Source organism: Bombus pascuorum, chromosome 1 (assembly GCF_905332965.1).
Source record: "Bombus pascuorum chromosome 1, iyBomPasc1.1, whole genome shotgun sequence".
Classification (NCBI taxonomy): domain Eukaryota; kingdom Metazoa; phylum Arthropoda; class Insecta; order Hymenoptera; family Apidae; genus Bombus; species Bombus pascuorum.
This window is the reverse complement of record NC_083488.1, coordinates 27,800,478-27,818,653: the sequence shown is the minus strand read 5'-3', so window position 1 is coordinate 27,818,653 and position 18,176 is coordinate 27,800,478. Positions and strand designations below refer to the sequence as shown.

Below are 18,176 nucleotides of genomic sequence, written 5' to 3'. Positions count from 1 at the left end.
ACTTACAAAAATAGCTTTTTAAGTTAGTATTAAATAATCAATCGTGTTCATTTATTCAACTAATATATTGAATGATATAAAATCAACTTCAAACTTCAATAAAATATTCAAAAAAAACCGTGAAGTTGTCAACTTTCTCACAATAAAGTAACGTAATTGGATAGTTTATAATAAGGTTCTGAAATATTATTTGCGATTTTTATGTGAGTATTTGGAAATATAAAAATCAACAAAATTACATGAGCCAACATTTTAAATTGTATAATTAATTCTGGAATAATAAACATACATTCTACTAATCAAATATAAGTATCATTTCGAAATCATCTTAACATATGCATATACATATATGAAATCGCAAATTACCACTATATATTTTGAAATAAAATGAAAAACCACAACTTTTAATTACAAACTTGCCAGTCTTTACCCGCCTATAAATTATAAGTGATGAATCAAATGACGTGATTGTTTGACTACTTTGAGAACTTGAACTATTTACAGAAAAATGAAATAATCGAGAAATTAACATATCAGAGATTAAATACGAATGATACATTGATATAACAATAAGATATAGAGATAATACATATATAATCCATCTTCGTCAGATTGGTTGTGTGAAATTTATCTGTGGAAAGGTTTCAAATCGGACGGAAGTAGAATCGATACTCCAGAATTCGATAGTGGCAAAAGTATGGCCGAAAGCGGATTTTCATTTCTGCTAAAGACAAAACAGCAAACAACACAGTGAAAACTATTATTATGACTGAGTTAAAAGTACTTTATTGTATCTTCTTGTTAACGTTTTTCGAGTTGACGTCACAAATTCGACCGTCCTTACATGGGCACAATAATGGTAAATGTATATTTATACTATTTTAATTATCTTCATTTCGCCACAATAATATGCATCTTAAATAACGTTTCTGCACTATTATTTGATATATGATCAGACATTGTTTACTTGAAATATAATTTTATGTTAATACAAAGTCCTATGTGCTTGTTAAAAGTTAATAAATTCTCATTTTTCTAAGAAAATTTAAAGATCTGTACTTACTTGCTTGTTAACAAAGATACTTTATGATATGTTTATTGATAGTTTCCTTTTTTACGTCGTTGAATTATAAATTAATTCATGTATTCGCACAAATACAAGGTTTTCTTTATTATTTTGTAGTTGTCATTATATTGTGAACATATTGTCAATTATAGTGACAGAGATTCACAATGTTTGTAGTATTATACTGTAGCAGATAAAATGTTGATATAATATGTTTTAGGAGATAAGTAAGGAATTTTTAGTGAAAATTGTATGTCATACATGTACATAGAAATTTCATGAATGTAAAAGTATAATATGACGTACATAAAATTTTATGTTAATGATATTAATGAATGACAATATTTTCCAATTAATAACTGTTTTCTAATGATGAATCTGATTATTATTATATCAAATCTCTCTAAATGATTAATATTTTTCTGAAGTAATATTTTATAATTTATGATGCTTTTATATCGTTTATATTTTATAATTTTTGTTACAAATAATCTGTATAAAAAGTTGATAATTTATTTAAGATTTTTATCTAATAAGAAATGTTTCATAGCCTTCGTACAGGATGACAATGATGTTCAATACCTTTTGGACAACATACCTATGTCTATGCATAAGGTTAGTTGCATTTCTTTTCTTATCTAAATTGTCTTATCTTATATTAGATTCCATTAGATTAGAGAAGAAAACCAAAATTTTTGCGTTAAATAGATAGTTTCAAACAAACAAATTTTTAAATATAAAATTAACTGCAATGAGTATTTTTCTCTAAATATTTTGGTAAAATTTTTTTATTTTTTTTAAATATATATTAACATTTTAAAACGAATGTTATATGATTCTATATAATGTTAATTTTTTATTTTATAGGATTTTAATAATACAGTACAGGGGGCTGGGTAAGCATAATACTCATTAAAATAATGGTGAGTGAAAGTAGGAAAGGTTTTCATTATAAGTTTCCTTCTTCAGTTTCAAAATGTTTATGTACATTATTATAATTTTCCATTCATCTCTTTTTTATTTCATGCAATGCAAAAAATTGAGAAAAATATAAGAGATAGATATTTAGGATTTTTAATTAATTACTTGTCTTAATATCATAGCACAAAAAGGATATAATAGTTTAAAATGTAAGAAAGATATGTTATTATATACAATGATTTTAATCATTTAATAAAATATTTGAATTGTTTTATTACAGTAATACATTTAAGTAACAGCTTTTTTAAATTCTAAACACTTCTTTACTAACTGTGATTACTTCAAACTAATTTTTCTCATACCTTTCCTATTTTCAATTTCCACTATTACAAATACATTTGAAAATTACTATTCGATATATTAAAATTTTCAAACTGATTTTTAAGGGATACAACATCAGACGCAGATAAAACACAAGATTTATTGTCTTATATTTATTTCAAACCTCATGTTTTGGACTTTAAAGAGAGGTACATAAATTTTGGCTGTGTCACATTAATATAGGTGAATATACATACAATGAAAATGTTTTTGTTTCTAGACAACTTGGTATACCCCACCAAGAAACTGTGATCGTGTTTAATAGAGATCACAACAAAACAATCCACCTTTTATCAATTTCTGGAAATACACGTCATTTCCATTCGTCATTCTTTCGAAACAAAGTAAGTTTTTCATGATGTAAGGTTTTATGTCTATTTTTCAAGAGACAAAAGAAATGAAAATATCTAAAAGGAATGAAAGATTGGTAAATTAATCTTAAAATAATATAGAACAATGTAAGTTTTAATATTGAACGATGTAATATAGAACAATGTAAAAATACAATAAGTTTCATTATCACAATTTAATCTGTATAGGTAATTCCACCATTGGGGAATACAACATTTGATGTTATCTTTCTTGGCCGAGAAGAAGGTGATATCGATATAAATCTTTTTATACATACAGCAGATGGAACTGTGAAATATCAAGTAATCACAAACTATTGTATTTATAATTGTAAATTCTACATATATCTTTCTTTATTAAAAATATAATTTTATCTCCACATAGGTGAAAGGAATAAGTATCAGTAGTTCATATCGACTCAGACCTGTAGTGGGTGTTAAATTACCTTTAAATGCAACATTTACTCCACTTATATACATGCACAATCCACACTCAGAAGCTTTACAAGTATGGATTTGTTTATGTATCTTTTAAATTATTATATAATATTAAGTTATATATTATATAATATATAAATATATAATATTTTAAAAATTATTTACTTTTTATTTTATTTAATAATTATCTGTATTTTATATTTTATGAATAAGGTATTAGAGGTATATAGTAGTGGTGGAGAATTTCAACTAGAATTACCATCAGGAGAAGCAGAAGGTTCACGTGAACTATGGGAAATTCCACCATATCAGACAAAGCCTATCATAAGATTACATTTTAATGCTTACACAGAAAAAAATCATACTGCATACATTAGGTTTGTGTCAAAAATGTTATCTTTAATTATTCTAGATTTAATTGTTGATATTTGTCTTAATTACAGACTTAAAGTAAACAGTACTTCAGAATTGCTTGTTGTAACAGTTGAAGTCGAAGTTAAAAGTGGGGCTGGTCTTCATTGGGGTGGAAGTTCTGGAGTAATTAATTTAGGTATGGGCGGCTCACTGCAACCTCCCATCCAATACCCTATTGCTTTGAAAAATTCGGCAAAAAAACCAATAAAAGTTATGGTAAATAATTTTTTTAATATAATTTATGAAGTATTTGGATCATTATAAACAAAAGAATTTTTATATATTTTACAGAATATAATTAGTACGCCAGTTTCTAAAGCATTAAAACTTCATTTCGAACAGGCGGTAATTCCTGGAGATACCGATATACCGATTGCCATAGGAGCATTAATTTATGACTGTACGTAATTTCACAGTATATATAATATATCATATAATAACGTATATTATTTTATTTTAGGGAAGACTGCTTTAGAATTACAACATTTTAAGGGGAAATTAGTGATAAAAACCATAGGTCCTGGTGGTTCTAGTCAAAAACTAATAATTCCATGGGTAGCACAACCTCTACAGGGTGGACTAGAAGTAAACGCATCAATTACGCATTATTGTTCTCTCCAATCTAATCAAACACGAAATTTTAGCGTTGTTAATAAGTTTAAATTACCATTAGCTATTACAAATGTCACAATGTCATCGCATGTGAAGACATTTTTTACAGTAAGTTACAATGATAATAAAAAACTCCAAGAAAAAATTTAATTAGAAATTAAAATATATATCTTTCATTTTATAGATAAAAAATTTTATTCCAAGAGTAATAAAACCAGAGCAGAAAGTTAATATATTTTCTTTACAACTGGCAAAAGATAGAAAAACTGATAATGTGAAGATGGAATCGTCAATTTTAATTCATTCAAACGTTTCTGTAACTGAAGTTCCATTGCTAAGTTATGACGGAAAATTAAGGAAAATTGTTCCTGAAGAAAGAGAAAGTGACGAAGGCACGATGAATTTTGGCACAGTAGGAAGTGGAACCGAAAATGAGGCTACTTTTGCTTTGGAGAATCAAAATCCTATTAATATAGATTTACATGGTTGGGGTGTTAACATGCCTGGTGCAGTATTAGAACTTATGGGTTGTCAAAAAGGTCCTGTTGATTTATTGGATAAAGAATTTCGTAATATAACTGTATGCAATCACATGGGTAATGTAAGTAATAATTTTATTATAACAAATATTTATTACAATGTAATAATCATAAAAACATTAATAAAACATTACTTAATTTTAGCAATACATAAAACCTGGTTACTTAGCTGTTTTTAAAATTAAAGTCAAAACTCCAATGGTTGAGGAAGATACAATTGTGGGTGATGTATTCGTTAGAACAACTTATGAAAAATTTATTTTACCAGTTTACATGCGGGTTGCATATGGAAGAATTTCTTTGAAAAAACTTATTTTTACAGATTGTTTCCCTGTAAGTGATTAGAATATTGTAACAAATTATTGGTAGATTTATCTGAGTTTTCTGAATTTTTGATAAACTTTTTTTAATAATTTCTATTATAATAATTTTGCAGTGGTCAATTTGCGTGCAGCAAGTAAAGTTACATTCAACATTCGTTAAGCCTATGCAAGTAACTCGAATCGCACCAATAAATAAAGATAACAGAATAAAATACATACCTTTAGAAGAAGCATCAATGCCTGTTATAACGAAAGGAGAAAATTACATGGGTTCAGTAAGAATTGAACCATCAGTGGCTTGTAAGCATCATTGTTATTTAGGCTTATCATTGGACAGCAATGGTCAGTTATCTTATTATACACACTGTAATTTAAATGTTTATATATGTACATGTACTTATATTATTAAATTCATACTTTTTATCTTCTTACAGATGGTAAAGAGTGGTTAAACACCTTGGCTCTACCTTCACATACAAGAGACTCTGATTTAAATTTATTAAATACCAGATATACACGATTTCTTAATTCAACAGGCGGTCGTTCTTGGGACAATATTACGATGCGTTTAGATACAACAGAAGTTCGCGGGCACAAATTTTATTTAAATATAAAACCACATTGGCCCAGTTTATTAACTGGTTCTGGTAATAGTAAAAATAAAGTCGCTTTGGTATTTCCTTTGACGCAAATTGGAAATACATCCTATAGCACGATCAAAGTGTACAATCCAAGTATCACTCCTTTAATAATACAATTAGTTATGGATTGGAATTATCCACAAGGAACAAGACTTTATCATTCGTTACCTGCTAAGTATGTATTTTTTGAATAAATAAACAAATATATATACACGGTGAAACTCAACTTTTAGGAAAATGTCCTAATCAAACATGGGTCGAAAAATGAATATTTTCAAAGTTATAAACAACTTTGTTTCGATTAAAGCGACAAACTTGCTTCGGGAGATATCATACCATATTCAAACAATGGATTACATTATCATTTCTTCTTTTTCTGATTACAGAAAGCTTTCTAGATGTCCGCCTTCCATTTTCACACATGCTTGACATATTTGTATTAAATTGCGTACTTTTTAAAAGATTCTTGATCGTCTTCTAACTATTTCACTAGCATTTTATATTTTCTGACGTAATTCGTCTATGTCATTAATTGTTGAAGAGTACACTATATTTTTAAGAAATCTTCACATTATTTCCACATGATATGATAGCTTCTGAAGCGAGAAGACCAGTCGCCTTAACTGAAACAACAAATTGCTTTTAACTTTGAAACTGTTAATTTTTCGACCCATGTTTATTAGGACATCTTTTCATCGTTTGATAAATACTATCTACTCTAAAAGTTATAAACTCTTTTTTAGTTTCACCCTATATAAAGTGTTGTCCATACAAAAATTATAACAAAAACATGTAATATGAATGAATATATTTTTATATATAGGTTTAAGTTTACATGTGTAGAATGTGGATCTACAATTGCAGAAGAATTCAAGTTAGAAGAAAGTATAGTAGATAGAGAAATGTTCGAGAAAGAATGGGACATTACAGTAGCATCACAATCTATTCCCTTGTATTTAAAACCTTCGGAATCGAGAACTGTACAAGTATCATATACACCTTTCTCACCATCTTTATCATCTGCACTTTTATATATTAGGTAAATTTTATCACCAAATTCGTCAAAATAAAGAAATGGATAACAAATCTTCCTTCATTTTCAATAATTGTAGGAATAACATGACTATTTTGGAAGTATTGCGTGTGATGGGTCAAGGAGCAAATGCACAGTTTAGATTTGGAAATCGAAAGCCAGGTTCTACTACGCCTTTACTATTCGAACTTGCGGAAAAACATCTTAAAGATTGTGAACGTATGTACGTTTCTCTACCCTCGTTCTACCATTCAAGCATAATAAAAAAAATGGAATCATTTTACCAAAAATTACCATCTATTTAATAATTACAAATTAACATAAACTAATACATTAAAAAAAAAAATAACAATATCATTTGTTCTTTTTCTGAATAATAGGAGAAAGATTTAAACGAAATCCGGTTCCAAATCTAACAGTAAAGAGATCCTTTATGGCAAGGAATACAGGAGAACTTCCTATAGAAGTCTACGATTTTTATATTAACGGTTTACGATGCGAAGGGTATGGTTTCAAGGTATTGAACTGCATGTCGTTCAAATTGAACCCAAATGCTACAAAAAAGGTGGAAATAGCATTTACGCCAGACTTCACCTTGTCACGAATCGAAAGAAAGCTCCTGATATCTACAAGTTTGGGTTCTGATAGTGATATCGAGAACGGTATGGTGATACTTAATTTACTCGCTACTCTTCCTCCGCATTCTTTGGAAGCTTGCACAGCGGCACTTGCAAGACCGTCATGGGAATACACTGTGCAATGGGCAGCTATAAGTCTTTCGTCGATATTATTAATATGTGTTCTCGCTATTTCATTTCTTGAAGCGGATCGAATATTACAGGGAGCTTTAGCTAACTTCTCGAGAGAAAGTTCAGTTCAACCACCTCTTAATTTAAGGTTATTATCGCACATGCCTCTACATACAGCGCAAGATTCGAGTTTTTTGAAAGAGAAATTAATAAACGAGCAAAAACAGAAAATGGCAAGAAAGGAAGAAACGTATCCAGATTGGGCACTGATGAACGTGAAAAAGTATAAGGACAAAGATAACATGCAAAAAGGACTGAAAATTCCTGATTGGTCTGCGGATGAGGAACGCAGATTTAAACTTGACACCGAATCGAAAGACATGTTGACATTTAAACGATGCGAAGAATCGAATTTAGATAACAGTAACGTTATAAGCAATATTACGCTTGGTGTCAAGAAAAAGAATAATAGAAAGCAACACAGTGTACAGGAAGTTCAAACGGATAATTCTGTGACAGAGAACGCATTTTCTAATATCCAGGGAACTCAGGAAAAGAAATACCCTATAAATACGCTTACAAAGATAAGTCCTGTAACGAATAGGAAAGGAAAGTCTAATCAAACAACAAATGTTAAGACGGAAACGAAGCTGGTCGATCATGAAGTTCAAGTTGACACAACGGGACTTCTTAATAATACTCGAACTAATAAGCTAGATAGTAAAAGAAAAAAAACTGCAGTTGGAAATAGCAATAACAATCACGTATCCTTTAAAAAATTTGAGTCGAATAGTAATCAACGGAACATTCATCTTTCGGAGGAAGAAACGTCGTCTACAACAACAGAGAGTTCTGTTCAAGATGATCCACCGCTTTGTAAGGTGAGAAACCTGGTCAAACTGTATGTATATCAAATTACTACCTCTATTCATTTTACAAATTAGAAAATAAATTTTACAATAAATATTATTTGTTACAGAATTTCGATCAACCTTGTGGAAAATCCGATAAGTTGCAAAGGAAACCTACAACTAAAAAGACTAAACCTCAATCAATTGTTTCTGTGCCATGCGTAGATTATAGAGATAATTACGAAGGTGACTGCGACGACGATGAATATGATAAAGAAAGACACAATAATCCAAACAGATGGAAAACGAATGCAAGATCTACTATGAAACACCATATTCATACAACCCGTACTGTTGAGTCATCCTTCAAGTTACCACGACAGAATAAAAATCCTCCTAGGAAAGATAAGGGATCCCAGAAACGTCGAGTCATCGATAAAGGACATATGAAAGGTATATAAAATCTCCAAATCTCTTAATCTAATTTTGTTAATTATTGACCATTAATTATTAATTATTTTTATCATAACAGCAACATTAAATGGAAATACTAACCAAAGAGAAGATGCAACACGTGCATTGGGAGCTGTTTCCGCTCCGTTACCTCCGCCGCCATCATGTTGGGGCGAAAATCGAGCAAGGTTTAGTGACGTCGTAGCACGAAATCAAGAGAGTGTTTCGTCGTTTTCGGGTTTAAATAAGTTACACAAAACTCAAACGACCACGCATAACATGTCAATGGCTTTCAATAACGACACCAAAGATGTAGATTATATCAAACAACAATCAAGTCAAGAATTAATACATAGTACAAAGGAATACAGAATGGTATCGAAATCTCCGTCTTTCTGCATTAAATGTGTTGAAAAAGAGAAACCATTTAGTCAAAATTCTTTGAAAATGCAGAATAATTCGCAACATTCAAATAGTTATTTCATAAATGCCTTCATTGAACCACTGGTAGGTTAAAAAATAATTTAATTTATAATTGTGTGATACTAATATGTTTACAATCACAATTCGATTGGAACTTTTCAGTTTGAACATGAATTGGTTCCCTACGACGATCTTCCAGAAACCGATGATCCATTAATGGAATTAGAGAGTCCTGAGGAAGATACACCATGTCAGTTATGGGAAGATAATAACTCTATGCTTAAATTATTGTCTGATAGAACAACTGATTTTCGGTTGGATTCACCAAAATCCTCAGAGAAACCACCAATGCTAACGGATACATTAAAAGGTAAAAATATTTTTATTACATAGTATATAGTAACTAAATATGACCATATTTTTTTTATTTTAAAATAATCAAAATATTATGAACTTGAATTTACAGATAACTGGGCAACAGTTAAAACAAATCGGGAACCTTTATATGCTAGAGCAGCAGTAGGAGAAGAAAGAAGTGGTGTTTGGGGAATAAATACAGGAGGTGTATGGGCTGCAAGTCCATGGGGTGCAGCTGCACCATCTCTAGTTTCACAATTATCTTCATTACAAACAGAATCGGATACACAAGTAAGAGAATAATTTTTTACTCATATATTTATCTATTCTATATACAAAACTTTTTGAATATTATTTTAGGAAAGATCGGATTTCGATCCATTTCGTTCACTCAGTACAATATGGACACCATCATCCTCAGAGTCTTGGAAGACAAAACACGAAGACTAATCTCGTTTCCAAAAATTTTCAATATTGTATCTTGTGATATCTAGACCTGGTTAAAGCAATTTTCTTTTCTAATATGGAAAGTAATAATGTATTTATTAGGAACACCTATCGTGATCGGTAACGCCTAAACTACAGGCTGATTTTGTTATTATTCGTGTTTCGCGCATTTGTGATATGTTGTTGAATAGTACCTAGCATAATAATACCAAATAATTTCGAGCAAAATTGTTTTGTACTCGTTAAATTTTTAACGTCGTCATTTGTTCTCTTATGTTATTATTGGTACTTTAATATGGTACGTTGAAATTTCGAAAAATATCGAATCGAAATCACAATCTTTTTCATGGTTTCGAGTTAGAATGACCAACTAAAGTCTGAATTGGAAGTAAAATTTTACAACAATGGAAGCATAAATCAATCAAAGAAATGAACATATAAAAATAAGAGAATTTCTAATTTATTGATTTTTGTTTTTTTGATTATTTGTTATTTTATACTTTCTACATATATATGAAAAATTATTACAATACTCAAAGAATGTTGGTCTTGATGTTACGTAAAGAAAGGTAATAATTAAGTTATTTGGAACGAGTGAGAACTGTGATTTTTATAGTCTTGACTTGTAGAAATTTCTTCGGTAAGTTTTCAAAACATTTTACAAAATTATGATGTATACAAAACAAAATAAAAATGTGTACCTACTCTTCAAGACTGGTAAAAAAGTTACTGTGTTTTAATAATTTGAATCTTACTTTTATAAATAATCTGTTTTAAAGAAAGTGACTTAAAATATTCAATAATTTATGAAAAGAATTATTAAAATCTGCTTAAAATAATTTAGTAAAATAACCTTTATTACAAAACTGATAAAGTATATTTATGAAATTTGACATCTTTTCTTTATAATTTTAAAATATAAGTATTTAAAAATTTTTGTGGTGCAGAAAGTAAACTACAGTTATAAGGTTTGTATTACAGATAGTTAATGTAAAATAGGACAAATCAATCAAAAATTTTCTGTTAATCTAAGACATATAAAAATTATTTTTTTCTTACAGATTATAAAATTGTCTGTCTACAACCAGGTTTTGTTGTATTGTTCATAACACGTGATTTAGTTTGTTGTATCCTTTGCAAGAGCAACTGTAAATGTAAATATATTTCATTAATTCATCCTATAACTAATTACATTAAACATATTTACTTATTACATACTATATTTTCATTTTCTATTTTCTTCTGTAATTTCTTTCTATTTATTGCAGAGCTGCTTATGCGCGTTGATGGGACATTTTCATGAAGTATCTTCTCCTTTGGTCTTTGTTGTGCCATTATCTTTCTCAAAAGAATTTGATTCTCCCATTCGATCTTTCGAATTTCATCGTCTGTAAAACTCATATTCCTCCTTCTGTTCCTTACCTGTTTAATACCTATAGAATTATCTTCAGATATTGAACTTCTACAGCAAACTAAGTTTGTAATTTCATTGTTTTGTATTGTATTTTCAGATCCTTCTTCTTCTTTTTCACTTTTGCTATCCTTTTGGTTACTTGTGCAATTAGTGATTTCAGGAGAATGATGGGACTCATTAAGCGATCTTGATGTGTCATTAGTTCCATCAGATTCATCGCCAGACTCATCAGAACAAAACGAGTCATTGCTATAGATGGAATCTTCATCTATAGTGTCTTTTACTAAATCTGCAGATTGTTCAATATCTTTGGGGGTCTTTGATTCTTGATCACAGGTATTTTCCTCGTCAGTTTCTTCTTCATCCACTTCATGAATACTGGGCACATGATTGAAACTATCTTTCATTTCAGAAAATTGTTCATGAATTATTGCATCCGTTAACGTTAATGTATACAGACACCTACAATCAGCCTGACTCTCTTCTAAGCATGACATGGGAATATATAATCAATAAAAAGATTCAATAATAAAAGATTGAATTAATAATAGTATAAAATTGATTCACTGGTATTTTCAGGTTAAGAAAGAATTATGACATATATGAGTTTTAGTAACTATGGCAGCAAAATAGCAAAACAATAAAATATTGAAAATCTTCATCAATTGAATGTTTCAAACACTATATACAAGGGGGCAAAACTAAATGGGATCAATTAGTATAGTGTTCATATCTACAATAGGGCACTCTACACTAATTACATGTAATTAATTAATTATCTAGAAAATCGGCATAATAGTATACAAAAAAGTTTTCTGAGAGTTACAGCTTTAATTTAATTCCTAAGCAGATCAAGGATTTGCTTTGTAGATTGAGAAATTTAAGTTTTTAATTACGTCATAAAGAGATTAGTCCCATCTTTCCACTGCTAAGTGGTTATAGCATTTTGCTGTTCATAAATTAAACTTTTTTTGAACCAATATACAATTATGATAATCTGAAGTATTTAAAAAATTGTTAGGACAGGTACAAAAATCAAGAAATCATTTTTTTACACAATAATATATTTTTATATAAAAGTCTAAAAATATTGTTTTAGTCATTGGCAAATCCAAATACTTTCAAACTGCCAGCATCACGTTTTCTGTCATAAGTATCTTTGTCATCACATGCATATGCTAACAAATATTGTTTTGGATGCCATGCTACTGTAAAGGTTGCTGCCTCTACTGGTATATCTGCAATCTTCTCTCCAGTTTCAACTTCACCTATATCTATCACAAGATCCTCAGATGCTGCAGCCAATAATTGTCCATCATAAGAAAATGATATGGTTCTCACTGGCCATTCTAATCTTGAAAATGTTCTTAAACAACACAGTTCATCTGCATCCCATAAAGAAACTAATGCATCTGCTGAACCAGTTGCAAAATACCTTCCAGTAGGATCAAATTCTATACAAATACATGTCCCTGGATGTGCTTTGATTACATGTAACAATTCTAAATCTGGATAGCTAAGTATATGAACACAGCCTTGACCATTAGTTAGGTAAAATGTATCAGAATCCTTATTCCATGAAATTTCATTCACTTCAAAGTTAAATTGTTCTTCCGCACGAATTTTCATCACCCGTGCATCAATAAAAGTCACTAAATCTTCTTTATTTCCTACTGCTATTGTATTACCATCAGGTGACCATGATATATTAATATTTTCACCCCTTGTACTGATGTTTGCTGTGCATTTTTGAGTCCTTGTATCCCATATACGAACTGTCTTGTCTCCACTCGCAGTAGATAATAATTCAGGGTAAAAGGCATGCCAGCACAATTGATCCACACTACCACCATGTCCTCTGAAAGTTGTTTCTTGTTTCTACAATGAATTATATTAATTGATTGAAATTGGTCGAACTGGTTTTTAAAACCATAACCTCAAATAATAAAATCATCAAAAAAATTATTTTATATTAATCGTAATTTTATAAAATTGCAACTAATTAATAATAAACATTAGATAACAAGTAAACTTTTATAAAAATTAAGTGTTAAATAAAGAAATCACAACACAAAAGAGAAACGAAAATTGATATTGAGGTTATGTTAACTTACTAAACGATCCGGACAAAGGGAGAAAATGCAAACAGATTTATCAAAAGATCCGGAAGCTAACAGTTTTCCATCGCAACTCCATCCTACGCTATGTACTTTAGCAGAATGACTTTGTTGTTCTCTAATTTTGTTGTGTGATTTGAAGTAACTGATCAGTTCATCTACACGAGAAGCGGACATTGTTATTTTCATTAACTGTTAGCTTAGATAACTTTGTTTATCTACAACCGTCTAACTATTCCTTTTTCGATAAAATATCATTAAGTAAGAAACAGGTGACATGCAAATATTTACATAATTCTTGATTAATTATTAAAGTTATTATTTACATGTTACACGTTTCATTTTAATCAAAAATGAAATATGAGCTAGACCTCATATTCAATGCATTTTTGTGTTGCATAATTTAACAATTTGTAAACTTCCTTAATATTTTCAAATTATTTACAATATTACTATCTCAATACACTACAAACATTATATATATACTATATATATAATATATATATATATATATATATATTATATATATATATATATATTATATATATACTATATATATAATATATATATATATATATATATATATATATATATATATATATATATGTGTGTATATTATATATATAATATATATAATATATATATATATGTATATTATATGTATATATATATATATATATATATATATATATATATATATATCGTGTTAAGAATAAATGAAAATCTTTTAGCGTTGTCGCCTTCAGCGTTGCCAATAGTATTTAAAATTAAATGAAACATACGATAAAATTAAGTAAATATACATACATAACAGATTCATGGAAAGAATCTTTTGTAAACAATATTATTTGTACCATTTGATATTCCTTTGAAAAAATAAGTAATCAATAGATGGCGCATATTTAGTAACGAAATTAGATAGAAATCAGGAAAGTCTATCTAATTTTATTATCTGTGCGCCTTAGTTCGGAATTAACATTGTAAATACGTAACAAATTGAGAGGTAGCAGCCTCTTACCAATGGTTGATATTTAAGGAATTTGTCCGTCGAAATTGTAGTTATATTTGTAATGAGGTGAAGATGCGAGAAGCGGATGTTCATACGCGATATACTCGCAGAACGTCACCTGATCCGATTATTCCTATCGCCTGATTAGTATACGCGATAATCTGTTTACCGCGGCAAGTTTGCAGTCAGTCCAAGAACAATGTGGACATCGGTAACAGCATTTTGAAAATTGCAATATGAGAGTGTTTGCGCAAAATATCAGAATTATCTCAAATCACAAATCGAATAACGAATATCCGAATAAAATTAACACGTTTTTATCTCAAATACATTTCTATCGTCATTAGGAAAAAAAGCGTTTACAAATCTTTAGAAATTAATGATTCATAATGCCACGAAGTCGTTTGGATGCCGTTTACAGAAGTATTTTGCTAACTAAATTTTTTACGAAGGGCTGGGGTAGTCCTCAGAATCTTAAAAGGTAAGAATACTTTAATTTTTATCCTATTTAGAATAAGTTTGAACATTTGCACCGTGTTCTAGAACATTCTAGAGTATACATATATCAATAAAATGCGTATATAACTTTAACTATTATTTTTTATTTGTGAATAAGTAATATTTTAGACTTGTTGGAAGAAAAATATGAATGTTTAATTTTTAAAAGAGAAATAAACAAAATTTTAAAAAATTATGAATTCTGAAATTTAAAGTAACATAAATGTGTATGGAAAGTAACATATATGAGTTATAAAATATTAATCATAAAATTTATATTGTAGGATTTTTGAATTTAGAAGACTCATTGCCAATAGAGAAACATGTTATAAACTTATACCCCGTGATTACCCAATTAACATAATTAAGGTATAATATAAATGTTTTTCTAAAAAGATATGTGTATAATATCTATAATTTATATATATATTTAATTAGGATGAAGAATGGTCAGATTGTCATATCATAGAAGGATGTTTTGAAAGTCCTTTCAATAAACACCTCCCTGATATAATGCCTTATGAGACAATAACTGCACATTTCCAATTAGTACTACCACCAAAATGGCATTCCCATAAAATAAAACCCATTTGTTTACATCTTGCTGGAACAGGAGATCATGTGAGGAGATTATTTTTTAAATAAATTATAGTATTACTTTTTATTTTAAATATAAAACTCATTGATAACATAATATCAGTTCTTTTGGAGGAGGAGAAATCTAATTGCCAAACCACTACTAAAAGAATCAGGAATTGCATCTTTGTTATTGGAAAATCCATTTTATGGTTCAAGGAAACCACAGAATCAAATGTAAGAACTTATATTTCAAAGGTTTGTAATATTAAAAACATATTGTATTCCAGAACAAATACATATTTATATATTAATATGGATTTGATTTTTGTAGACGATCTTGTTTACATAATGTATGTGACATTTTTATCATGGGAGGGTGTTTAATAATGGAATCAATTGTTTTACTAAATTGGTGCGAGCAACAAGGTTTTGGACCTTTAGGATTGACCGGCTTATCAATGGGTGGTCATGTTTGTATTCTTTCATTTCATTTTAAATCTAAAGGTTCAGTAATATTGATAAATTAAATTATTTAATAGTAAACATCAACAATGTATATTGATTTATTGATTTGTTTAGATGGCTTCATTAGCAGCGACTAACTGGCCGAAACCAATTCCATTAATCCCTTGCCTTTCATGGTCAACAGCATCACCAGTATTTACTCAAGGTGTAATGAGCGCTTCGATTAATTGGACACTTTTAGAAAACCAATATTTTGAAAATGAACTATATCAAAATGATCTTGCCAAAATGGTGAAAATTATTGGTAAAGAAGTAAGTGGATAATTATCTCATACGAGACATAGATTTTTATATACAATTGCAAGAAAAAAAATATTTCGTTTATTTCTAGGATGCGTTTTTAGCTGGTCAACATTTTGCACAGCATTATCCTTCGAGTATGAAAAGAGTTAATGAATTAAATCGTATGTCTGATAATACTACTGAAGAAGTACATACTACAACTGCCTCTGAAACTGTGATTAATAATAAAGTACATAACGACTGTGATTCGCAAAACCAAGACAATACTCTGAAGAATCAAGTTGCTGAGGAAAAAGCAGCAAGGATATTTCCTTTAAACATTTTATCAAACAAATTTAGATTAAAAGATTCAAATACACTTAAAGGTAGATGCAGTTCGTATGTATATTTATAACATATTATCATTATCAAAAATGATAAATTTATTCCTTCCCTTTCTTTTTAACAAAATATTTCTGTGGTTTAAATGTAGGTATTGAAAAACATAAAACTCCTCAAAAATTAATTTATGTATTTGGTCTCCCATAATTTAATAATTCTTAATGGTATCGAATTTCTTTGTTCTCATACATTTAGAATAATTCAAAGAAACGTTAACCACAACATTTACAAATGTTTAATGAGTTAATAGATAACAACCTGTTAATAGATATTTACATTGTTAATATATTTATATTGTTTCTATATTCCTCAGTTTTAAATACTAACTTTACAAAAGCATGGTTTGGTACAAGCATGCTTATAGTACGTTTTGCTTTGGCAATAGGTGTTTGTTTGTTACCAGTTCCAAGACATCCGCTATTTTCGGATTGTAAATGGCGCGAACGAGAAGCATTGCAATTTATGTGCGGAATAATGGACGAATGTACGCATTTAAAAAATTTTGAAGTGCCTGTTGATACTGAGCTGATTATTGCTGTCTGTGCAAGGAACGATGCGTACGTTCCACGTGATAATTGTATGAGTTTGGATAAAATCTGGCCAGGAGCTGAAATTCGGTACATAGATGCTGGACATGTATCTGCCTATCTTCTTCATCAGAAAGTATTTAGGTATGCAATTGTATATCATATGCAGGAAAATATAAATATACATATATTTGGCAACGAGTATTATATCTCTTAATTACTATCTAAAGTTACTCTTTTGGTTTGTATTTAATTCGTTTACTATTTGCAGGTCTACTATAGTAGAAGCGTTTGAGCGATCAATGAAGAAATATCCTATACAAATCAGCTGATATGTACATACGCAATTTCAGCAGATGTCTAATGTCTTATCTAAAATTTAGATAACTCTAAAGATAGTCTGAGCAAGTGGTTACTTTTGAAGTGGAATTTTGTGTGTTTATTCATGATATTATTAAGAAGAATTATATTTAAATCATTTTTTAGATACTTTACAATTTTTATTGTGTCATTTGATCGATTTTACGAATTAAAATACCGAAGGAAGATAATCATGTATGTGAACAGATCCTATCCTTTATACATTGTATAATATACAAAATGTTGTTTATTATCATAGAAAAACTATATAAAATGGTTATATTTTATGCAATGCGAATAAATTGTAACATAATTTGTAAAAACGAATAAATTATCTAAATCATTGTTTATCTGTTTATCATGTTATTCATATATGATTAGTGGAAGCTTACAAGGAATAAAATATTAATATTATAGACAATGTGAATTATTTATCTTATCAATAAAAATCATACATATTACAGACCTCCATATAGAAAACAAGTTAAATTGAATTAAATATTAATTCAGTGGAAGTATGTCAAG

At 29.0% G+C, this 18,176-nt stretch overlaps 4 protein-coding genes across 6 annotated transcripts; 2 read left to right on the top strand and 2 right to left on the bottom strand.

The window, feature by feature from the left end:
• The first annotated feature begins 455 nt into the window (after nucleotides 1-455).
• Nucleotides 456-10,710, top strand: LOC132909208 (transmembrane protein 131). The gene is made up of 23 exons (XM_060963893.1): nucleotides 456-859; nucleotides 1,617-1,681; nucleotides 1,934-1,962; nucleotides 2,434-2,517; nucleotides 2,589-2,712; nucleotides 2,908-3,021; nucleotides 3,104-3,226; nucleotides 3,370-3,533; nucleotides 3,600-3,786; nucleotides 3,862-3,970; nucleotides 4,031-4,290; nucleotides 4,367-4,783; nucleotides 4,866-5,054; nucleotides 5,158-5,386; nucleotides 5,479-5,860; nucleotides 6,509-6,724; nucleotides 6,798-6,937; nucleotides 7,099-8,348; nucleotides 8,447-8,771; nucleotides 8,851-9,278; nucleotides 9,357-9,564; nucleotides 9,661-9,842; nucleotides 9,912-10,710. The coding sequence occupies exons 1-23, from the start codon at nucleotides 766-768 to the stop codon at nucleotides 9,999-10,001; spliced, it is 5,409 nt and encodes a 1,802-aa protein (XP_060819876.1). The 5' UTR covers nucleotides 456-765; the 3' UTR covers nucleotides 10,002-10,710.
• A 292-nt stretch (nucleotides 10,711-11,002) lies between these two features.
• Nucleotides 11,003-11,909, bottom strand: LOC132909307 (uncharacterized). The gene is made up of 2 exons (XM_060964076.1): nucleotides 11,217-11,909; nucleotides 11,003-11,144 (listed from the first exon to the last, which is right to left on the bottom strand). Exons 1-2 carry the CDS (start codon nucleotides 11,907-11,909, stop codon nucleotides 11,061-11,063), a joined length of 777 nt encoding a protein of 258 aa, XP_060820059.1. The 3' UTR covers nucleotides 11,003-11,060.
• A 403-nt stretch (nucleotides 11,910-12,312) lies between these two features.
• Nucleotides 12,313-13,828, bottom strand: LOC132909291 (THO complex subunit 3). Its single transcript, XM_060964050.1, has 2 exons — nucleotides 13,527-13,828; nucleotides 12,313-13,290 (listed from the first exon to the last, which is right to left on the bottom strand). The coding sequence occupies exons 1-2, from the start codon at nucleotides 13,716-13,718 to the stop codon at nucleotides 12,508-12,510; spliced, it is 975 nt and encodes a 324-aa protein (XP_060820033.1). The 5' UTR covers nucleotides 13,719-13,828; the 3' UTR covers nucleotides 12,313-12,507.
• A 576-nt stretch (nucleotides 13,829-14,404) lies between these two features.
• On the top strand, nucleotides 14,405-18,061 carry LOC132909269 (protein ABHD18). 3 transcript variants are annotated; one of them, XM_060964023.1, is made up of 9 exons: nucleotides 14,405-15,019; nucleotides 15,321-15,405; nucleotides 15,475-15,657; nucleotides 15,737-15,849; nucleotides 15,947-16,085; nucleotides 16,195-16,392; nucleotides 16,472-16,748; nucleotides 17,168-17,435; nucleotides 17,563-18,061. In XM_060964023.1, exons 1-9 carry the CDS (start codon nucleotides 14,928-14,930, stop codon nucleotides 17,621-17,623), a joined length of 1,416 nt encoding a protein of 471 aa, XP_060820006.1. In that variant the 5' UTR covers nucleotides 14,405-14,927; the 3' UTR covers nucleotides 17,624-18,061. The 3 variants fall into 3 exon arrangements, with proteins under 3 accessions (XP_060820006.1, XP_060819991.1, XP_060820001.1); XM_060964008.1 differs by having other exon boundaries at nucleotides 17,078-17,435; XM_060964018.1 differs by having other exon boundaries at nucleotides 14,406-15,019; nucleotides 17,150-17,435.
• Nucleotides 18,062-18,176: the final 115 nt, after the last annotated feature.

Bases quoted from the DNA above. Each gene is read 5' to 3' on its own strand.
- LOC132909208 (XM_060963893.1), top strand. From the start codon at position 766: ATGACTGAGTTAAAAGTACTTTATTGTATCTTCTTGTTAACGTTTTTC. The intron at 2,713-2,907 runs GTAAGTTTTTCA...TAATCTGTATAG, and splicing joins CGTCATTCTTTCGAAACAAA to GTAATTCCACCATTGGGGAA. The intron at 3,227-3,369 runs GTATGGATTTGT...TTTATGAATAAG, and splicing joins CACACTCAGAAGCTTTACAA to GTATTAGAGGTATATAGTAG.
- LOC132909307 (XM_060964076.1), bottom strand. From the start codon at position 11,909: ATGTCATGCTTAGAAGAGAGTCAGGCTGATTGTAGGTGTCTGTATACA. The intron at 11,145-11,216 runs GTATGTAATAAG...TTACATTTACAG, and splicing joins AAATAGAAAATGAAAATATA to TTGCTCTTGCAAAGGATACA.
- LOC132909291 (XM_060964050.1), bottom strand. From the start codon at position 13,718: ATGAAAATAACAATGTCCGCTTCTCGTGTAGATGAACTGATCAGTTAC. The intron at 13,291-13,526 runs GTAAGTTAACAT...AATTCATTGTAG, and splicing joins CCCTTTGTCCGGATCGTTTA to AAACAAGAAACAACTTTCAG.
- LOC132909269 (XM_060964008.1), top strand. From the start codon at position 14,928: ATGCCACGAAGTCGTTTGGATGCCGTTTACAGAAGTATTTTGCTAACT. The intron at 15,850-15,946 runs GTAAGAACTTAT...TGATTTTTGTAG, and splicing joins AGGAAACCACAGAATCAAAT to ACGATCTTGTTTACATAATG. The intron at 16,393-16,471 runs GTAAGTGGATAA...GTTTATTTCTAG, and splicing joins TGAAAATTATTGGTAAAGAA to GATGCGTTTTTAGCTGGTCA.